Source organism: Plectropomus leopardus, chromosome 6 (genome assembly GCF_008729295.1).
Source record: "Plectropomus leopardus isolate mb chromosome 6, YSFRI_Pleo_2.0, whole genome shotgun sequence".
In the NCBI taxonomy this organism is placed as follows: Eukaryota; Metazoa; Chordata; class Actinopteri; order Perciformes; family Serranidae; genus Plectropomus; species Plectropomus leopardus.
Genome location: NC_056468.1, coordinates 15,256,841 through 15,281,206, shown reverse-complemented (window position 1 = coordinate 15,281,206; position 24,366 = coordinate 15,256,841). Strand labels below are relative to the sequence as shown.

Here is a 24,366-nt window from a genome sequence, read left to right as displayed (position 1 = left end):
GCAGCCCTAGTAGCCCTGCAGCATTCTCAGTGGATCAACATTGACTGACTGTTGTTGGCCCAATACTCAATTTTTCCTTACTTCCCCCAACTGAAGGACCCGGGACAGTGTAGTCTAGACCTGGAGGTCATAACCCTCTTCGAGACCCACCAGGAGACCCATCACCTCTCCCACCAAACCAGATCAATAGCTCTGTGTTGTCTGGGCTGTCGGCCAGTGTTTACTTGTGTTGACCTCTGGAGCTCATGAAGAGCAGCGTAGGACAGATGACAGCAGAAACAGAGTAAAGCACCATGGCAGAGAAGATGAGGGCAGACAGTGGACAAGCTGCGGGGAGAAGGGCAGAGACACTGCTATCAAAGCAGAAAGGAGTGGGGTCGGAGAGGAGAAAAGGGAAGGGTGGAGAGAACATGAGGTGAGGGCAATAATGAGTGTTCAAGAGAAAGCAAGTACACGAATATCAAAGAGAAAGGAGTGGAGCAGAGGTGAGCAGAGAGCTTTGACAACAAGCGAGAGCAGAAAGATGGTTAAAGGAGTGTTCCTTGGGTCAGAGGTAAGGCTGAGGTATCTCAGGTTATCATATCAGTAAGTCAGCTTGAGACTTCCAGCTATCACAGCCGGGGCACATTGCTCTCAATCCCACACAATCCTCTTCTCTGTTCTCCAACTCAGCCCTATTGACAAATCTAAAACCAAGGTCACAGCAGTGTTTACACAGCCTTTAGCCCAAATTACATCATCCAAACTGTGGCCCACTGGATGCATCACTGTCACTGAGAGTAAATGACCTGGCAGGCTGCCGTTCCGATGAAAGAGGAGAAACAGAGAGACAACGAGGGGGGTGGAATCAGATAAAGGGGAAAATGTCTGATAAAAAAATGTGAAAAAGAAATGGCACAAGAGCTTGGCATGTAGAAACTTATCGGGGTGTTCAATTCAATTTGTGCCCTCCACAGAAAAATTAAATGCCCCCAAAACACACATACACAATATTAATGTCCTTCTGTCTGCGGCAGTGTTTTCCCCTCACGAGTCTACACACTAAACAACAAGGGAGAATAATGCATATTGTTGCTGGCTTCCAATAATGATGCATAACCCGGTGGCTGCACAGGAATATAATACCAATATGTCAGGTCTCTGATTTGGCCACAATTTGCATGGTTATAATAGCTTATCGACTGGCTCAAGGTTGAGCAGGGCCAGGCGGCTTCACTGTAATGACTGGCCGTGTGCCTCCGACAGTTTATTTCAAGCTTCTGTGGCTCAGTCACCCGGCCCCCTATCTCGTCAATACCCAATCTTGATCCCACTATCTGCATCCTGACAAAATCTGCACAAACACGTCTGCTCCCCCCCATTGCCAACAACCTCACCTCCACCTCCTCCATCCCCTTCAACCCAGCATTTTCCCTTCTTTAAATTATTCTTGTATCATACAAGCATTTCCCATGGAGATCAATACAGGTGCAATTCATTAGAGCTCCAAAAATCTGCTTGTCTGCAGGCATTTGCCCGTATAACAGCTATCGACTCTTCCAGGTTTGGCCTCGTGCCCGCCTAGTTCAACGTCTGTGCAGCAGCACAACAGGCAAACTCTAGACGCAGAAACTATTTGAAATTAAAATTATGGATTGATATGAAACAAGAAAAAAATAAGCTATGATATGACCTCCAATAACAAGCATTTGTATTCATAAAAACAAACATACTTTTAGAAATGTATCATTTCAAATGATCTACAAATTATTTCAGTCTGAATGACATTTTAAAATTACGCAGGAAACTCTCCTAAATGTTAAGTTTCCTTTTTACTCACTATTTACTTTTCATGACTTTAGAATGATATAAACTTATGTAAAAATTTTTTCAGAACTACATGCAATAGACATTATCAATCAGTTACAGTTACAATTATCAGTTATCAATTGCAAAAAGGAAAATTACATAAACCTTTTTTTAGAATGGAAATATTTGTTAGTTGCAGCCCTGACATGAATTATATGACACAGGACCTCGACAATATTGATAAACTTAGTAATTTAAAGGAAATTCTTGCGTTGTGTCTGAACATTCTCTAAATTTACCACTCACAGTCAACCCTCTACAGGGTATATATCAGGGTACAAGACACACGGGCACAGACTCTATGCTTGAAGATGGAATGGGGAATTCAGTCATTAGCTGATTTTTTTCTTTGAAATCTGAAATTGAGACCTACAGAATCTAAACATCTCACATAATTTTATCTGAAAGAGAAAAATGACAAAACATACTGAAAAATTAGAGTAAATTGCAAGAGGATTTTTCTAAGAAAAAACAAAAAAGTCCAGGACGGTCCTGGGCACAGCACACAGGTGTGGTCGCGACGTTAGTAAAAGGTACCAACCAGGTTCCAGACCATAAGCAGCATGCATCCATGAGGAAGCTATGGAAATTACAGATACAGCGCTAAAAAAAAAAAAGAAAAAATTCAAAAACATGAACACACAAAAAAATCTTAATATATCAAGGCAAAATGCCAAGTGACCAAGCCCGGGTTTTCAGGGGTTCACTTTATCTTTCACTTACACTGGCTATGCTGTTTTAGTCAACAATTCCTATATACCTTCAAACAGGAGACTTGGATACTTGCCAAAGAAAGATAGAAAGGAAAGAGATGTATAATAGTAAAGAAGTGAGGAGAAGGACAGGATAACTGCTGTTAGCCAGAGATCAAATTCCATAGAGCACTCTAGTTCGTCACTGGAAGTCCTTTTCTTCCCAACAGAATAAAACAACTGACAGCCTTATTGCTCCAACGCTAACATTCTCTGAGTCAGTGTCAAGGGCACTACCTCGAGAGAAAGTCCTTGAGTGTAGGAAGGAGGTCAAACAACAAGAGAAACCCTGCGATCCCTGCTCTTCCACTTCAACACCAGTAATTGTAGTTTTTTATAAAATAAAACTGATCACCTCATCCCCAGTACAACAAACACCTTTCTTGCACCAAATTTGTGCTGCATTGTACAATCAAAATTCTTTTTCTGCAAGAATCCCATTCTGTTGAAAAACTCAATGTAAAAGTCATGAACAAAACACTTATATCAAGATAAATAAAAGCTCATAAAACACAAAGTGATGGATTGTCACTTAGATTTTCACTGTAAAACTGTGCCAACAGACATAATGATGTGTCTGTGAGCTGTTTTTTTACATACAGTATATCCTCACTGATTATCTATTTAAAGATCACCTACTTTTTGTCTACAAATGGCACTCAACACTATCTAACGAGGAAAATTCCAAATTACCATTCACACGAGAGCACAAAACAAATCTTCCCTTTTGGTGAATGCTACTCTCAGATATTTGACAGAAACAAATTAATGAGAAAATCCCACCTGTAGTTTTATATTATGAACATCAGAAAAAAAGATAAAATTGTTTAAAGATTTTTGTTTTGATCAAGAGGTGAATGATAGGTTGCACTGTATTTAAAAAAACAAAGCCCCAGAAGAATCCCACTGGTTGTCTGATCACAAACCTATCCCACTGCTTTGACAAATCAATTTTGAAACATCTCTGTTTTGGCTGTTATGAAGCCATTTCCAAAATACAAAGGGAGGTGGAGGAGGTGGAGGGGGGTTAGAAAGAGAAGAAAGGGCAAAATCAAAAGGGGTGGTGGAAACAGGCGAGCAGTGGTCCTCGGTCGAGAGGTCAGAGTGAAGGCAGTGCGGCCATGCCCACTGTGGGCACTCAGCTGGAACTAAATGTGGACGCTGAGACGCCAACCACTGGAGCGCTGCCAAGGACCTCTCCCCCTGCTGCGCTTTCTCTCTCTCTTTTCGCTCGAGACTCAACAATGAGTGGGAACTCACCGCCTCCCGCCCCACAACCTCACTCCACCTGCCCCTCGACTCCCCCACATTACATCCCCCTACCCCATTTCGCACTCATTCAGTCATTCAGCTTAACATGTTCATTACGGCAAGTGCAGCGATGGTACAATGGTGGAAGACCGAGGAAAGTGAAGGACAGAGGGGTGAACTTTAGAACTCTGATATCGATGTTACTCAAAATATTACACTCATTTATATTTCAACACCCCTCTGGGGGACTGGGTGGTTATGGCCCTGTGTGTGTGTTTGTGCAGGACCACCCTCTCTGGGATGTGTGGGAGAGACAATGGGGCCAGTGAGCTCGTCCAAACAGCTGTGAGTGTGCTGGGTGTCATACCGCCTCCATGCACACACACACACACACACACACACACACACACACACACACACACACACACACACACACACACACGCACACACACCATCTGTGAACACCAACACATGACAGAGCAAATAGGATTACAGTATAGAGGAAGACAAGGAGGATGATCCAAACACCATAATATCATTTCCAAGAAGGGACGGGGATGGGGCAGGGCTGGGGTGAGAGGTTTACCAGGGGGATGGGGCAGGGGCTTAGCCGGTCAGAGGTCAGACCTACAGTGCAGCGATCTAATGGCTGTCTGGTTTGTGCTCCACAGCTTAGCTCATGTTTTCCAAAAACAAGATACAGAAAGTAGGCCAGGATTCAAGAGATGAAAAGCACCACAAATAGCACACAAGATAAATGAAATGCACCAAAGTTCACACAGTTCAAACCTTTTTTTTTTTCCTTTGCAGTAGAACCTTGTTTATCTGAACTCCTCAGAGACTGAAGTTATTCAGAGAAAAGTATTTGATAAATCAGAACACGTAGAAATCCCTGATTACAATTTATTAAATATAAAACATACAAGCATTCTAATTTATGGCTCATACGTATCAACATTGCTCATGAGGTTTTAATTTAAGATAAACTCTAAGTCTGTGTTTATGTCTCCAAAGGGTTGGTGGCAATTTTCGACTGCTGGTGAGCTTTTTGCCCCTACTGTGTGAGGGTTACAAGCCAACATCGGACATAAAACTTACAACATGGTCAACATAACAAGTACTGAGTGTCAACCACGATTAGACCCTCGGGTTAAACCCTTGGTGTACCCTGTCATTCGAAAGAAACATTTTCATATCACTTTATTATCATGTGATTTGTCGACTAATATTCAGTGTATTAAAAGAGATTATGGTTGCATTAGAGGATTAGAGGTCTTTTAAGGAACCAGGAATGAATGCACAGTGACCCTCACACCCATCCATACACACACATACGTTCGCACAGAGAAATACAGACCACGCTTGACATTTATGAAAGAGATTACAATGTGATTTCCAGGATTTTGGTCTATCTCTCTCATCCATCCGTTCATCCATACATGCCTCCATTTCTCTGTTGATTGGTTCGAGGTTCTGTCTGTGTGACAGGAAAAGGTTGATCCTGGGGCCAGAGTGGGGCAGGAATGCCAAGCATGGGTTTAAGCTGTAAGGTAACATCTATGTCAAAAGCCTCATCGTGTGTAAGACTAAATCTTCGAGTTGGGTCTGGTTGGGCAGGTCTTGAGTAGGAACTACTGAGCCAATCTAATATGAACATATCCAGCGTGGTCCACAGGAGCCAGCCTGACATGTGACTGGTTGCGACACCTCAAGGTCAAAGGTCAACACAGATTTCAGCTAATCTGAGCAGGCACGGCATGAGCTTATATTCAGGGAGGGGAGGGGGCATGGCTTGGCCTCCAACCCTTACCCGCTAAGACCCTTGAAGTTTTTTACCCTGACCTAGACTTGACTCCTTCATCTGGGATGTTAGCTATACTAATTACTGCCTGATAGCTGCCTGGTGCCAAACGCAATTCACTTCCCCCCGATTCTCCTCGACTCTGCTCCAGCAGCTGGTGCCAACCTCGCTTAGCACTCATGAAGTGTTGCAGACACAAAATGCGCGCCCCCACCTTTCTTCTGCTATGGCAATCTACCTCTTTTGTTTAGGGTTTTGTCATCTGGCCACATGTTGTTCAGAGGGCAGGGTTGGGGGCAAAGGGGAGCTGCACTATGTAACATCAGAAGGTCGGCTGGCATGCACTCGGAAAGAAAAAAAAAAGCAATTCATAAGCCAAACAAAAGGGGATTAAAATGGCGCCAAAGATGGATTTGGAATTTGCGCCTCCGGACGCTGACCCCACCCTTTTGCATCTCAAACTGTCTCCTTGGTGGCTGGACACTCTGTTAGGGTAGGTAGGGTGGTGGTGGTTGGAAGAGGGGCCAGAGACACACTGCAGTCTGGGCTCAAGGATGGGGACTCTCCCTCAGAGTCAGGAGGCCCAATTTATTTCCTCTATGCCCTAAGCCCCCACCCTGTCCAACCTTGTGGCGCCCTCCGCTACCTGATCTGCATGTCTAGCACTTGGCCTTAGACCCCCTTCTCTGCCCTCTGGGCCACTCTCACATCTCACTGCAACAGCTACTCATATCTGTGAAGCCAGAGCAGGCCAAAATCAATGTGAGTATGTCTGTCATTATCAGCAAGTGGGTGTATACGTGTGTTGTGTGCATGTGTCGTAAGGGGTGTATCACCGAGTGTGTCTACATGTGTAGGGCTATCTCTAAGCATGTCTGTGTGCATTTTAGTCTTGAGCATACATTTGGTGTGTGTGTGTGTGTGTGTGTGTGTGTGTGGAGACAAGTCGCCTGTCTATGTTGATTAGATAGGAGGTGAGCCCTGCAGTGGGTGGACATACAGGCTGACCAGCACACACACGCAGAGGCAGGGGGGAAAGCAGGAGTGGTGTTTTTCCGCTGGCTTTGTAGTTTTGTCCTGAGAGGCTCACAGAGGTGATAACCAGTCTGTCTCTAGGTCACCCAGATAACATTCCCATACACACAGCATTCTTCTTTTTCTTCTTGAGAGGACATACACACAAGTGTAGGTGAGCATCTGTAAGTGCAGGAATGCATGCACACATATCTTCACCCAAGTGTAAGGGCTCACAACACAAAACCACATCTCTCAACATGACCTGTCACACATGACACAGTTAGCAGGCCTCAGGGGAGTTAACCAAAGCTTCAGAGTGAGAGGATGGACAGAAGGTGTCTGAAAAGTTATAAAGAAAAATGATATGATAACACCGATAGACAAAGGCTAAACTTCAAAATCTCCAGATACAGACTGAATATGTTTATAACAAGATCCCAGTTGGGTTTCCTTGGTTTGGAGTATTTCAGTCAACTTAATTTGAGAGACCTCTTACGACAAAGTTGTCATAGAGAAAATAAAGTAAAACAAGTGAGACTAATGGCTCAAACACATCGATGTCATTCACCAACAGACTCAGCAGGGTTCAATATTGATTCAACATGCTGAATCTACCAAAAAAAAGGCCAACTAGGGACAACAAGTGCCAGTGGTTGTGAGACATACCACTAAAATTTTGGTGACATACACTCACAGTCCTATATTGACCACTGGCTAACCATCAGCGTGCTTTGTCAGGACCCTAAGGCTACATTCACACTGCCAGCCTTAGTGCTTAATTGGGATTCATTGGTCAGATCCAACTTTTTTGTTTGGCTGTTTTCTTCTTCTTTTTTTTTCTTAATTAGGCCAAAATCAGATTGCAGCGTGACCTGATAGCGATCCTTAACTGACTCACATGAACAAAAACAAAACAAAACGATAACAAAGACATCACACACAGCATGCTATCATACAGAAGGAAACATGGAGGTGACTACAGTCAGCCATTACAGCTTCACAAATAATTTTATGTGCAATAGCAGATAGTGAATTCGTGAGCAGATGATAACATGGACAGAAATGAGGAGGAAGAGCAACATTTTTTTAACACTACTGTATGGAGGTGCATGTGAATATGGATGCAGGGCCAGGAGTGGTGAGATTGTGACATGAGAGACTTCACTAAAAAAAATTTAGCCAAATTTTCAGGATGTCAAGGTCAACTTTTAACTCTGTCCATCTTAGCTGTCTTCCATGTTTGAAGTCACTGAGTGACTCCTGCCAGAGCAGAATTCTGATAAGGGTGACATAAAAGTTGCATGTATTCCAATATGACTGTTCAGACTTAGACTGGTCACATGGCGAAAAAATCAGACCTGTATCTGACTTAGGACCACATATGAAATCAGAATTGAAAGGATCAGATTTAATGTGATATTTTCTACTCATGTAATTAAGGGGAAAAAAAAGATCTGAGTCACATATAAGAAAATAATCTAGCTCTGGGCCACCTTTGCCTGCAGACTGAATATAGCCTAATAACATTTGAAATTAGACCTTTGAAAATCAAGGCAATTGTTTACAGAGCGATTGGTTTGCTGGTAAAACAAACCCACTTAGTTGAACGCTGAGGAAAACACACAACACTGCACTTCATGACACATTTATCGCCCTGTTGCTTCAACTCTGTGCCAGAGCGTTTTCAGAGCAGAAAAGTCCGCTGACGCACAGGTCAAAGGTCACCTAGCACTGCCCAGAGCAGTGACAGGCCAGCGATGGTCAGAGGATGTTGGTGGATAAACAAGAGAAGCAGGAAAAGAGGCGTAAGGACTCAGAGCCACAGCATCAGTGAGGGATCAGTGCAGACTATCTCATTACTCCCAGGCACAATGAGCACAACAACTCTCCAAGCACTTTATAATTGCTGCTTCCTAGGCTACAAACAAGCTGCGTTTATTATACCCCTTTCTACTCCTTAGTGCTTTGACTAAAAAAAAAAATCATCCTCTAATTGCCACATTTCTCTAATACTAGCGCACATCGGTTTCACGGGCGGTTTGTCTCCTGTCCTGGAGATGGCCAGTTAATAAAGTTTTTATCTGTCAACTTGGAGCACAGGGGAGGATCCAAGGTCACTGCTGCATATTTAAAACCTGGCTAGTCTTGGAATCTACCATCACTTTTGTTTACATAATTATATAAATAAGATGTAATTTCCTTTTCTCAGCAAAAAAGGAGAAATAAACATTATAATTTGAGGCTGATTATGACTCAAGGACTTTCAAGGGTGATTTTTTTTCTTTCATTTTCTAATCATCTCTTTGGCAATTATGTGCATTCCAAATACATTCTCACAGCTTTAATGTTTGCTCTTTTTTTTTTTTTTTTAAATTTCACAACAATCATATTAAATGTGCATTTAATTATAATCTAATTGTGCAGAAACAAAGCGAGGGGGTAAAAGCTACTGCCACAATACATCAAAAAGGTTTAGCTAAATAGGAGTGGTGGTTTTAAACTCAGCAGAAAAAAATCTAAACTCTTCGCTCTCACTCACTTACAGCGTGCACACAGTCATATTAAATCATATTGAGTGGCTTTTGCAGATGTTGGAACTCAGCATGGGTTCTTCAATCCAGTCTTTGAGCATACAGTATGTGTGTGTGTTTGTGTGTATCAATTAACAGCTACACCTTATGAACTGACCTCATGAACCCATAACAATAACAGTCTCCATTTAAAAAGAAATGTATAACAAACCCAACAGAGCTCAGGAGAAGATCAGTAAAATAACAAAACAAAACATCTAACTTGCACAAAATTACAGTAATAACACACTTGGGGAAGCCACAATCATAAATTGTATTAAGAATGAGGAGCAACAAAATTCCCTTTGCACCACAATATAACTACCCACTCTGTATTTGCAGTCAGTTACAAATTGTTGACTACTGTAGGTAATCAAGAAAAGATGGCAGCTAAACTCAAATTGACCTGTTTGAACAGTATACATAGTCAAAAAGAGCAGGTGGTCTAATCTCAGAAATCAAAAGTGTTAACAGCTTTATTGGAATGTTTGCTGTAAGAAAAGAAGAAAATACATATATCTGTATTTATGGGATTTGTCTTCCTGCTTTGTCATTTCAAGTGAATAGTCAAACTACATAACTGATTGAAACATAATTGAAATTGCAGTATGGTCAAGCGTAATATCCAAATTGCAGGAGCTGCAGTTTTTTATAAAGATAAAAATGTGACACAATATACCCCAATACATGAAGTATTGTGATGCTATAGAGATACCTAGCCTACCTGCATCCCTCAGCCCTTAGACCCTCACATCAACAAAGGGGGGGCGCTCAGGAAGAGCGGCAGAGGATGATGAGGGATCCCTCTTCCAGGATGGACTGGAATTTACACTAAAATTGTGAGTCATATCACAATTGTAATACCTGACAATATGTTTGCAATATGTTTTTTTAATATTGTGCATAACCAGTGAATATACAGTCACATTCATATTTTTGAATGCTGTCGAGCAATGAATTAGCTTCCCTTCTTTTTGGTAGTGTGAACATATAAGGATTTATGGTGACACTCTCATGTGATTATTCAATAGATTAACCTCTTTCTGCTCTAATCTACTTTATCCCATCAACTAAGTTAACCTAGTGGCAAGAGCCATGAGGAATACTGCATGTACTGCCAAAATATTTACAATATTTAGACTAAAAAAGCAGTAGGTATTTCAGGAGTAATGCATGTATCAGTTAATGACAATTAAATGTTAAAAAATACCTCCAGAGTAGCAAACATGGTGCTATTCAGATTTTTATTTGGCATGGTTATCCTCTCATCTTCTCACAAGGCCAACTCCACTAATGATGATAAGTATCATCAGAGGGGTGTTGCTACATGCATAGCATCACTCTAACACTTGTTGGGCAGCAACATATGCCTTGTAAACAGGGCTACAGCGATACCAGGAGACTATAGGATGAAGGTGATGGCTAAGAGTTATAATGCTAGCAGTGGTTCGGATTTGTTGTGCCCCACTGGGGATTACTGGATTATTTCCAGAAACAGGGAATGCATCTAACACCGGTCTACAGCCACAAGAACTCAGCATGTTTCTAAGGTTTTTTCTTGCTTTTTAGACTACATCAAAATCTGAACTGGTCGCTACTGTAAAGTCCCACTAATGATCAACAACACACCGGCCACCATCTTTCATCCTAATTTTTACACTTAACTCTGAAGTCATCAAATGCGGTATATGCATGGACTGTGTGTTCTTTTTTCTAAGTGGTTGGAGGTCAGGGGTAAAGGCTGGGCGGATTAGAGCCTATATCAGGTCAATGAAAAGAGGCCATATGGGCAAATGAGATCCATGTCTGTGAAGCACTAATCTGGGGATGCCCTCTGAGTGACCAGGGATGGACACTACCCTGAGTAGCTCAGAGGCTTGGGGATTCAAAAGCAGCCTGTGACCTGCTCTACTGTACCCTGTACGTTAGCTCCCCCATCTGACCCTGCATACTCAGAGAGGAAAAAGCCTGGCCATAAGCATTAAAGCGATTAAAAACACTACCAGGGTGGTGCCTTTTGACCAACACGTACCTATGTTGAAATTTCTTGAAAATAACATGAAAAATTTGGACAACAAAATTAGATTCTCAAATGTTATGACAATTCTTCCTGTGGTCTGAACCTTACTACTTTTATGTGGTTGAAGAAATATGATCCTAAGTCACGCATAAGAAGGATTCAAGTCAAAGTATATTTTCAAAATAATGGCTTAGATACTGTATACTGTAGATACAGTTGTGCTTACAGGGAAACAACTTCTATAGAAAGAAATATATACAGTTATTAGCAGACTGCTGAATAAAACGCTTGATGTTTGCCCCACAGCAAAAAAAAGCATAAATAAAGCAGTAGGAGGTATGGCAAGAGAAAAAAATAAAAGTGGAGATAAAACAAGAAGGAGGGGGTATTTATTAGAGATTCTGTCCCAGTGATTGGCTGCGAGCCGGGTAGCAGAAGGACAAATGGACAAATCTGAGGAGCTAATAAGAGTGAATACGGAACAGCCCTCATGGGCAAATCTGGCACTAAGATGATAATGAGATTATAAAACCCCACTATATTGCAGCAAATTGTATAAGTGTTTCATTGAACCTTGTTGAACTTTCATTTATGCATGCCAGGCTTTTCCCTTTTTGTCTCTCCCCTTTCTTCCTTTTCCTGGGATGATGGGTAGAGTAGGAGAAAGGAGGAGAGGATAAAATGCCTCCTGGATAGAGTTTACCTAGTACAGGGGTGAACTGAAGACCACAGACTGGGTTTTTCCAGACACGCTTCTAGTTAGCATAATCACAATAGCCTAAACTGTAAAGCAGTAGTGCTCGGCATGTGAGATGTGATTATAAATCACACTTCACATCTTGTCAGCATCCTTCATGCATGCATGTCACATAAAAATATAGATTTCTAAAACACCTAAACCCAGACGTAATAAAGGCAAAAGCATTAACATTTAAAAACCTGTATTTTTTATTTGCCAAAGCTTTGATATTTTCAAGTGGAATTATCTGAACCAATTTTAACGATGACATGTGAAGAGAAGCGTAAATGACAGTTCCAAAAGAACTTCTGTAGGACAGTATTTAATTTTAATCTTTCTACATTGAACAACAGTTAACAAAGCTGAAAGGCGAAAGAGAAAGAGAAAAAAACATAAAGCTGGAAAAAGTATTAAGTTCATCCATTGTTGCTTAGCCATAGTTCCCTTAAAATTTCTTTCAAAAGAACAAAAGAAAAAAAAGTGATTGCTGGAAATGTTGTTAGAAAAAATGGGGCTTTAGAGACAAAATAAAATCAAGAGTATCAAGAGTGAGAAAGTCTGCACATGCTGGGCAGGACATTTCAGGGACACCGCTGTTCATTTCCAGTGTGACACCAAAAGTAAATCGTGTTAATTTTACAAGAACTGATTTTTAAAATCAGTAACTACAGAAGCAATATCTTCACATAACTCAAATGAGCTGTCAAGATTAGATAATCCAATGGTCAACATTTCATGAATGTCACATCTCTGCTGCTGATGAATTACATAGTGTTTAACTTTGACAAGCTTGTGCAATTATTAGCTTGACATATTGATCAACTTTATTTCCTTCTGTTGGAAACACCCTTGTCTTGGACCTGTAACAAGGGTTTGTCTATTGACTATGTCGGCATATCTTTGATTCTGATCAGGGCGAAGATTCATGTCCAACAAAAAGCAAAGCGCTGGAACAGATCAATAAACACAAACAGTCCTCGAGAATTGAATCAAAGTATTGAATCAAAGTGGTCAAGTCTTTGAATCAAAGGAAATGTCCCTGAGAGACGGCAACCTACATGTCGAAACAGATTGCCCTGTCACCATGCAACAATACTGTGACCCAACAAAGGGCTGGGGGCAGTGTTGCGTCCAAGACACACAGTAAAGATATGGTGGTGGAATTTATCAAGGTTGATTCAGATATTTTTAACGATGAACTGCTGCAAAAGTTTCTGATGTAAGGCAACATTTCAATTGCTTTATTTCTTCCGTGGTATTTCTCTCAGGGTTGTGAGAAAGGGGTTAAAAACAAACATCTAAAATGTTCTAAAATGGAGAGAAAACCCAATATTTCTTTCATGGCCTGAGCCATTTCATTGAACCCACTATTAAAGAAATCTATGCACACTTGAGGCCCAAGTATTATATAAATGGGATAGCAATCCATATTCCTTTCAAGAAAAGGTTTGCATCTTAAGCTTCAATGTCATTATTCATTTATGCTGAACTCTTGTGTCTAAATGTGTTTCCACATTAATAAAGCATCACATTCACACATCTTTAGCTCTTTAAGCAAAGGAACCCTTAAACAGACAAGACTTCTTCCTTTCTTCCAGCTGTCATGACCTAAAACATCTTCTTCAACACATGCAACCTTTCAATGACTCTGACTCAGATGTCACAAAATCCATACAAATAAAAACTTAAGTAAAAGAACACTAAAGCAAAAAGGGAAGATATTCAGTGTATTTCTTTACTCTCCTGTTTGTCTCTTATATACCAGACTCTTGATAATGAGCCAAGGTACCACTCGAGCCAAGGCAGCTGAGAGTTAAATACATTTCAATCCGGTGCTTCACCATATAACAGATATTAAATGTCATTCATGTCATTCATGTTCCCAGCATTTGATACCATGGCACTCGTGTCAAGACGTGGACTACCAAAAGATAGCAACCATCATGAACCTGATTTTTCTGTGGTTGGTTTTACAAAAATGAATGTTTTTATCTAATCTCTCAACTCACTACCACCTCTTATTCCTTTGAGACTACTGGACTATCTTTTCATGACTGCACCTTTTCATCAAATGGCCTCATTAACTCATTTTCCCTGAATTGAGCAAAACATATATGGTATCTTTGGGTAATTGTGGTATGCATTTAAATTTAAATTTTTGTGGATTTGAATGATCTTGCTGCACAGTTTTAGGTTTTACAGGAAGGTTGGGATGTTGTATGGGCACAGTTGTGGATGCCACGTTTGGGTTTGACAGACATTTAAATGGAGAGTACAGTAAGGATTAGCAGTTCCATGCTTATTATAAAATGTAATAACTTAATTGCCATGATATTTCACTGAAAAATATTGTGCTTGATCTACTTTATTTTACAAGTAAATTTATAGGGACAAAAATTAGGTTGACTTGAAAAATTAAGTTATTTTACTGGCAAAATTAAGCTGACTTTACATGGATGTATTTCTTACATAGAGAAAAAATTGTAGATCATACAAAGACCAGTCTTGCTTGATCTACATAATAATCTCATGCAAAAAGGTGCCTTAATATTTTTAAGTAGATAAAGCTGAATATTTTTATCAATGTATTGGCTAAACTAGTGCATACAAACTTCTGAGGTTCTCTGCCTGTGCTCACAGAACTATGACGCATAACCTTCATTTTTTTACTTGTTGAATATAAAAATCAAAACACAGTTATCCAGGACCAAACACGCTCCCTATAAACCATTTCAAACTTGACAAAAAAAAGCGTTCTATAGGGGTTCAAGTGTATTTCCTATTTTTGCAATCATGTTACCATTATGGTGCACAAACTTTCGATAGAGGGCAGGATGTGATAAATCCATTATTACAAACTACCTCATCCTCCAGACCTCCTAATGTAACTTGAGTTAAATGGCTAGCTAATGACAGTGTACAAGTGTTAAGTGAACTACTACTACTTTGTGAGGGGTGTGGTCCACAACTGAAATGACAGCCAACTTTTTTTTGGCCAGGTGAGCACATGTGCCAACTTTTTACTGCTCCCTTTTATTTTCAAGACTTGATCAATTGGAACAACCATAAACAGAGCAAATCATAGCCACTTGTGCAATATTGATAGTCTTTGCCTCTAGTTGTGCCCTCCATCTGGACAGTGCACCGATGTATGACGTCATATGCATAAAAGCAACTGAAATGTTTGTTAATGCTCTACCTGACAGGAAGTAAACAGGGACCAAAGATGTTGCCTTAGCAACAGAAGAGCAATCAAACAGTCCATTCCCCAGCTGTAACATACCATAAATGTTTCAGATCTAACTCTTTATGTCTGTAGAACATTAAGAAAATCAACACAAAAGTCTTCCACCTAAACACAAGCTGTGCATGACTCAACACTCTTTCCAGTTTCCTTATTTATCAAAAGTATAATCAGTGTACTTCCAACATAATTGTAATCCAGGCTTTATTTTCTTCCAAAAAATTATCAGATGGCAGGACTTTTTATTTGTTAGACTGTCAAAACATATTTACTTGCTTTAAGCAAGGTTACAGACTGTTATCCACAGCCAAAGAGCCCTCACTGTCTGCCTGAACCTCCAGTCTGACATTTCTAGTCGTTGTTATCTTGAAAACTGCAGTTGTTTTCCAGCTCTAACATGGTGCAAATCTTTTCCCATGTTTCTTTAACTGTCACTTTCAGGTGTCTTCAATAGACCAATAGAGTACCAATAGAGCAGAATAAGAACAACACACCTGGCTGAGATCTCTAACAAAGTCCAGCTGGTTATTGTAAAATCAAGCTGTTACCAAGGTCAAGAAAGTTTGTTTTGTTCTTGCTGAAAAGACTTTAAGCTGCTGAAGATTTAGTTCCCCGAGTAATGTCATGGCATAATGCTTCTGAAACTAAACCTGGCCCTCCAGTCTCCAAAACACAAATCACACAAAGAGAAAAAAAGAGAATAGATAAAAAAGATCTATGCACAGCATAGTCTCCACCAACCACGCATTTCTGACTCAACTTTTTTTCTCTTCTTAACTGAATGCCTTCAATATGACCCCAGCACTGTGCCTCTAGTTTGAGGGCGGTAAACTGGTGCAATCGCCCAGTCATCACCAGGGAAGCATTGTCTGAGATTTACTCAGGCACTGAAGAAAAAGAAATTATCAGAAATTTTCATTATTTGATGACTTGGGTATCCAAAGAAAATATTACATATAAGGAAAAGATACAAAGAGTACTCAAGAATCACTGCTCAACTAAACAAAATCCACTTTAAGTTGGTTTTCTGATAATAGGGTTGTAGTTTGTGATATCACTGTATAATCACAAATCAAATTGTTATTCCATCTCACAAATTGGAACTTTATTTTCTGACAGACACACCGATACCAGAGATCAGTTGTGCTCAGTCTCAGCATTTTCCACACTAATGTGATATGGTCTGTCACAAATGTGACCCAGACAATAGCCTGATCCAACCTCAGTGAATCCAGGTCAGAGGTTAGGGTCCGGTTCACCAAAGTTTACTTGTCTATTTCCTGCAACACCCGCGTAACGTGTGCCGGTCAGGCTAAGAAAACACTGAAGCACATATGTGAAAACACAGGCACAAACACATACACATTTTCATGTGATCTTCCATCGAGACAGCGGACTTCCACCTTACCAAGCTGAAAAAACAGTGGATGGAGGGGGTGAGGTTAATTTGAGTGGGCCTGAGTTTCCTCTCAAAGCGTTAAGTCACACTAACATCAATCAGACAGTGTGTGTGTGTGTGGTGAAGAGGTGCAGACAGTTAGAGGTGTTTCACGGTCAGTGGTGCGTGGCTCAGGGAGGTGAGGGTTACAGTCAAGTCAAACCTACAGCAGGACGGAGCACATTCGCAATAAGAGCTTAACAGTGTGTGTGTGTGTGCGTGTGCGTGGGCACGCGCGTGCATGTGTGCGTGCATGCTCTGTATCAGCTTTTATTCTGAGGCACTCTTTTGTGTCTCTGTGGTATCTTGGTACATTAATAACACTGAGCCACAGAAGTATGAGCCTTAGGTAAAGAAGAAAGGCAGAGTGACCTCCCATGTCATTGCACAGAAATTATTTCTCATTTCTATAACAATATTGCATCACTTTTCCAGCCAACTCCCTGCTATTTTCATTCAAGATACAAAAAAAATCAAGAAATCCTTTCAACAAAATCCTCACTTTTAATTATGGAAAACCTAGCAGGAACGCAAGAAAGGTGGGCACAAAAAAAAAAATACATACAAAGAAAGAAAGAAAGAAAGAAAGAAAATGAAAGTGAGTCTCTTTCTGCAGTCCTTTAGGGTTAATTACAGCCTTGTGTTGGGATGCTTGTAACAGAACAGGGTGGGTAATTAAAGTACAGGTAAGACATTAACTTACTTTTGTTAGCCATTAATCAGTGTTTACCTTCGGAGAGCTCTCCCTTTGTAATTAATAATCAGCTTGGACAATGAGTAATCACCCAAGAGGAAGTTGTGTGTACACATGTGTGTGCTTATGTATGTGTGTGTCTGTGTGTGTGTTATTAGCAAAGGGGGGTTTTCCAACCTTTGAAACAGCATCTTCACTGATCAGACAACTAATCATCCATCTCACCAGAAAAAAAGTCAATAAACTAAGCAGCAAAAACACAGGAGCACTTACAAGAAAAATGACTATACAATTGGGATTTTCTTTTCTTTTCATCCATCTTTTTCTCATCACGCTAATTCTCTCCCTTCTTGCGTATATCCTTCTCTCTGTATCTCGACGGCAGCGTAGATTTGGAATGATCACATCTTGCGCAGGCCTCAGCAACCTCACTTAACCAGCACTCCTGGACTTATTTTTCTGTCAGCCTTTTACTTACTCCACACACACACACACACACACACACACACACACTCTGACACACACAAAGGGAGCTTTTCCAGCAGGAGATTGGTTCCACTTTATCTGCATATTTAGCCTGTGTTCGGCATGCTCCTAACTGATAAAATTCTGCTAGTGTGCCAGGCCACTGCCAAACGCCAGAGCAATGACCTTCTTGGGGGAACAAATTCTTTTTGCAAGATGGAAAAGAATGGAGTGAAAAGAAGAAAGATAAAGACAAAAAAATATATGTATAAAAAAATGAAAGGGAGGGAATCTAGCCAGTCAAATGCGAAGGGAATGAGTCCAGGTTTTTATCGCATTTAGAACAAGAAATAGAGACGTTAGCGGACACCCCTGCTATGCGTTATTCTCCCTCTCTCTCTGGGTCCTTCCAGCCCAGTCAGAGTGCCATGCTGGTATACCGCCGGCGCTTCACAGATGATTAAGAATAACAGACAAGCTCTGCCTCCACTTCTCCCTACCTCCTTCTGCCAAGAGTCTACCAGCATGGAAAACACAATCATCATATCATCACTGCTCCACACAGGGAGGCAGAACGCAAGCAGAGGAGGGGAGAGGCAGATGTATAGAGAAAGTCAGAAGTGGAAGAAGAGAGGGAGAAGAACAGACGCAGAGATGGAAAAAGAGCAACGGCAAGACTTGTCCTTCAACCCATTCTCCCATCATGCTGCCTGACCAGTTCCAGTGCCTGTATTTAAACACACATCCAATACTTTGTTAGCCTTCAGACATCTTAGTGTGTGCGTGTGTCTGATCACATGCCATTCTCCACAGCAGCAGAGTCGCCCCGGGCCTGGCTCAGTCTGGCTCTGCACAAGAGCGGTACTTCACACTGTGATGTGTGTGTTTGGATATGCGCGTGCATGACAACAAGGACTCACCGGTCTGTTCTCTGTTGTAGAGACACTTTATGATCAACCCTGATTACCCGCACCTACACACACACTCAGGCACACACACATACTCATACCATAGCAACCCAGTCAACAGCATTCAGAGGTGACCGTTGGGAGCTGTATGTGGGTTGATTGAAGTGCTGGGCCACGATGCCCTGACAGCCTTCCCTCAACCTTCTCTCAACCTCGTCACCTCTGTTGCTCTGCTGTGACTCTCACCACAATGGCTGCTGCCTGTGAACCTGCCAGGCTGCCAAGGACACAAAGACGACTGAGACAACCTTTGACATCAGAAGCTGCCACCAAAAGACCAGAGACAAGCAGATTTGGCAGCTCCGTTAACAGGCCAGAGACTCAGATCTATTCAGCTCAGTTAAAGTAGCAAAAGTCAATAGAGCACGAGTCAATAGTGCATACATACAGATGGACGCTGTGTCAAACAGATCTGCAGTGGGACAATGTCAGGCATGCCAGCAGTTTCAAAAAGTAGATGGCAATATCTTGGCTCAAAGGTTGCTGTCTTTGACCATCAGCAGTCACAGAGAAGGGACATAGAAAATCAAGGTAAAATACTGACATTTGAACATGAAATACAGTGTGGGGTTTTGTATTGAAGACTAGATGACATTTCAAGGAGCTGATTCACTGGTAGATGTTAAGGCCACCCACCCACACAGCTCCATGTGGAACATGGTGTTTTAGTGGCAGAGATGAGATAGCAGTGTTGGAGATGTATTCACGAACATGTGGAGCATGTGTAAGATGACCTATTCATTTACCATGATGTCACAGAAGGGCTTTGAAGAGAATAAAGCAGGGCCGCCAGAGTGATGATGAAAATGAGTGATGAGACAAGGATGTGTGTTTGTATGTGTGTACACATGAAACAACTGATACACATAAAGTAAAAACAGGTGCATTATATACTCATGACAAATATATTCTTTCCTGTTAGGACTCTCCTTTTGTTTCCCTGTGTGTGTGCGCCTGTGCGTGCATGCCTGCATGTGTGTCACTCTTCAAACAACACTGCAATCATCATCTCTTATCAACGGTCATGTTGAGGATTACAGCTTTCAACCCTAATCCTACATTAAGGACACATTCTCATGATGGCTGTGACATCATCAAGGCCAGTCAACCACAGAGAGGGCACAGGGACAGGAAGCCAAACACCACAGGAGAGGATTAATGAATATAGGAGACAGCGTAGATGATGAAAAAGAAAGGAGGGTGCGACAAAGAAGACAAAAATAGAAACAAAATCAAACGGCACTTTTTCTGTAGCATGTGTGAGACAGCATCTGTTTCTGCCAGTGTTTGTGTTTCAAGATAATCTGCCGCCGCTTCAGTTTCTCAGTTTCTCTGACAATGATCTTCCTCAATCAGTGCTACTAAGACCTCCGATCTACCCAACACCCACAAGCATGTGCGCATGCACACACAAGAATAAATAATGGCAACATCTGCACTACACTGCGTTGACTGAACACTGATAATCTGTACGTGTGCACTGCTATAGGCCACTGATGAACACACGCAGTATACAGAGGTAAAATAAACACATAGGAAAGCATTTGTGTCTATTAAAACCACCTATTTCCATTTTTCTTCCAGAAGAGATCACTCCCACTTTTAAGCTATCTTTAGTCCTGCTCCAGACATGTTTAAAGTATGTAAAAATGCTGATTGATAGTTTTAGCTTAAGTGAAAATCTGATAAGAGGCAGGAGGCAGATCTACTCTTTCACCCCAATTTAGAAATTCTGGATCTGGCCTCACGCCCTGTCAACTTGTTATGCCAAGTTGACCGTTAAAAGAGCAGAGCCAATTAAGATGGCTCATGTCAGCATTACAGGAAACATTTGAGTGTTTAAGCAATACACGTTTTAGCCTCAGTCAGACTCAAACTCATATGAGGAGTCTGCTGTGCACCAATATCAGCGACTAGCATTTTGATTGGCGGCAATCTGAAAGCAACCTGTGGTAATGATTTTTGAACAGTTTATTAATCTTTTATTATATCTATGACAGTCAAAACCCACTATTTTAACTTTCACTGCATAAAAGGTTGTGACCCTCTGTTAAAGCCTTTTTAATGCAATGGGAAAGTATACAATCGGCATCACACCTGAGTCAAATGACTCTGCAGTAATCATAGGTATCTTCGCCTCCAGCCCCGATTGGTATTGCATGAAACACGCTAATTTTAGCTCTGTAACTAGTGAAATGCAATGACGTGCTGCCACTAAATACAATCTGTCTCCACTACGGCACTAAAAACATCGATCGAAATTAGTCTGAACAAAGTTTGAAAGAGAGACTGAATAGGTAGTAGATAAAGTAAGAAAAAGATATATAAAGAGAAGTAACCACTGTAAAGTTTTCACAGACCTCTATCTATGCTGCTGTCCACTGTTTATCTGTTTTCTGACCTGTCTGTGACGTCAAACATGACACACAAAAAAACAACCTCACACACTAAGAAAGGCATACTCTGCTGCAGGGCTGTGTGCACAGCTCTGGTCCACTAGCAATGGGGAAATAGTCTATAGCCTATGTTTAGCAAGTTCACACTTGTTTGAAAAGCCTGTGCGCACACGCTAATTTTGGTGGAAAGGAAGTATTAGCGGCCAGAACTGTTCAACTGTCATAAATTGAACCAAGTCAAATTCCTTGCACAATCACTGGAAACATTGACGAAATGCTATGTTGTGTTTGGTACCTGCAGAGACTCGGGGGCAGTCTGGCAGCATGGGATCCAGTGGTGTGTCCAGGGGCTCTGGACTCGATACCCAGTTACAGCAGTGCTGTAGGGAGAACAGAAAAAAGGACATTGACAATTGAAAATTCAGAGAAAGGCTTTCACATCATATGCTTTATGTGGCGTCTACAAAACATAATAGATTACTTATGGAATGTGGAGTGTTTGGTAAATGAAAAAAAGGAGCATCCTCCACTATACCTCCCACACACAAGAGGAAATATATGCTCAAAGATGGAAATATAATAAGTGAAGGGATTTAATTTAACAATGCATGTCTTTTATCTTGATGCTTTAAATGTATAGTTTTTTAGTTTTATAGAAATATAGCAAGTATAATTGAAATTCAAAGAGATATTAGAGACAAAAAAGAAATGCAGAGAAAGAAAAGGAAAAAATAGGGAGGCAATGGAGACAAAAGAAAAAGGGGACAGGTGCAGAGGAAAGGGGGAGAGACGATAATCTAGAAAGAGGTGTGTGCGTGCCTGAGCGAGGTGGGGGGAGAGAAAGAGAGAGAGACAGGAACAAGCAATTAAAAGCTCTGTGACATGTTGCTCAGACAGCTTGGCGTTTGTTTGTGGTGGAGAGCTGAGGCCTTCTACCATGGTGGATCAGTGAGTGCCCTGGGGGAGGGTGTCTGCCCAGCTTGCTGACCCATAACCCCCTGCAAACACCCCTAGTCCTCTCAAACCCCCTGTGGTTGACAACTCTACTGTCAGAAAGAGGTGAAGACCTCTTTATCCGGATTTTGCTGCCTTCATCTTCCTGTTTCAGTAGCGCCACCAAGGGGTGGTTGGGTGGGGCATTGACTCCCTTTGCACATATTTATACAGAAATATAACACACAAAAACAGGAATGCTGTGGAACTCAAAATGATAACTGAACCAGTGTATTAGTCTATGCACATCAGGAAATTTGTAGTATTTACTGTAGAATGACAAAAACAGTATCAGTATGTAATATCTTAACTCTAATTTGACATAGTTTTCAACTATCCTACATCCTGCATGGGTCCAATTTTGCCACAAAGCTCAGTACTGGAAGCAGCCTGTTGCACCTAACTATCTCTTAGTCAATTCTGGACGCAACATGACTTTTTAATATAATTTCTACAACCCAGCCTATGATTAAACACGGTTCTGCTGTTACGTCGTTTTGCGTAATGCACTGTCCCATTCAGATGTGCAAACACACTCAGTCATCTTCCACTTGTTGATGTAATGCAAAGTGAAACAGAAATAAGTGATTTTGCTGTAATCATCTGTCGTCATATGGCCCACTGCTATCAGTCAACTGCATCCTCAACCCTGGGATGATGTTTTGTTGAATGCTTTCAGCACATTTTGTCATTCTTCCATATGATACAGTTGTCGGATCAGGCAGAAACTAATGCACAGTCATCTCATGCACTGCCCATCCGCATTTAATTCATCTTTACCCATACCCATTCATTTACATAAACATATTTTCTACCCGTAACGCAACTTTTTTGTGGGTTTCTAAGCGGGGACCCAACCTGGCTGTGGGTTTTGGTGCGCCACTCAAACATCAGTTCAGTGGCCCCATGTGGCCACCCCTGTGAAAAAATTTCTTGGGGCGCCACTGTCCTGTCTGTGTCTTTCTACCCACTTAGGTTACTTCAAACACATTAGGGTTAAATCCAATGTACAATTAATGAACTGCATCTGTGCCAAACTTCAAAACAACTTACTATTCCCATGCTTTGAGTTTTTAGTCTCTGGGCCAGCAGATGACAACATATCAAAGCGTGTTTTCCCTTTTGACCGTGCAATGTGGATTGGTATGCTGAGGCTTGTAAGGTTAGTACAAAAACAAGGGAGAGGGGAGAGAGGGAGAGAGGGAGAGAGGGAGGCTGAGAGGAATGCTTGGAGAAGACGTTCTCCAGATAAGATAAAAGTTCAATAGAAGAAAGAGAAAATGTAAAGAGATTAGAATGTGCAGCTGGCGTCCTTCTGAATCACTGCTTATCTGCCCTTGTTTACTTTCACCCTGGCCCCCTGACAGCCATTACAGTGTTGCACATGCTTGTGTGCGCGTATGTGCTTGTGTGTGGGTCAGTGATTGCATTACGGGGGGTCTCCCATGAAGATGTGTACCGTTGTGAACCCTTCAGACTCAAATACACAAACACGCACATGCTTTTTGCATTTTTGCCCTCAGCAACCCTGACTCCCAAGGCCCTGCAGGAGGAGGGACTGGACTGACAAATCTATGAAAAAAAAACACATACACACAGCATACATGCAAAAAAACAATCCAGAGTTATATCACACTTTACTCAGCTGTCATCACTCAAGATAATCCCTCCACACACACAGCCTACACCCAAATATGTTTTATGTTTTTCTGTATGAATATCTAAAGGTACACAGGGACACTGATGCCAAACTGAGCTTGTCTTAGCGGTTGCTTTTTGTCTACAGATGTTTCTGCAGCTATGTCAAAGTAAATTTCTTCTGTTACTGTCTGCTTGACATGTGTTTTTTTGTCCCACAGTGATTTATTTACTGTAAGCCTATAGAAAAAAATATAGAAACTTATTGCAAGAGATGAACATAATGCAACGCCTGGCCCATATACACATATCTTTAGCAAATATCAACAAGTGAACACAATTCACTTGGGAAAAGTGCACAAAAAAAAGGTCAGGTATTAAACTTTAGTTTGGCTCCTGAGTGATCCATTCCTATCCAATCAAAAAAAAAAAAAAATTAAAATCAGGTAAAGAAAAAACTGAATAAATAGTACAAATACCATTCACTCGCCTCCTCATATTTATTTATTTTTTTTGGCTTTGTCACTCCAAA

At 41.2% G+C, this 24,366-nt stretch overlaps 1 protein-coding gene across 3 annotated transcripts in view; it reads right to left on the bottom strand.

Annotated features, from left to right (window-relative positions):
* The window catches only part of fam172a (family with sequence similarity 172 member A), a 188,648-nt gene that overhangs the window by 49,486 nt on the left and 114,796 nt on the right, over positions 1-24,366 (bottom strand). For all 3 annotated transcript variants that reach the window (XM_042488204.1, XM_042488202.1, XM_042488203.1), the window contains exon 10: positions 21,499-21,583. In XM_042488204.1, coding sequence (XP_042344138.1) covers positions 21,499-21,583 — 85 coding nt within the window. The remainder of the gene's footprint in view (positions 1-21,498; positions 21,584-24,366) is intronic.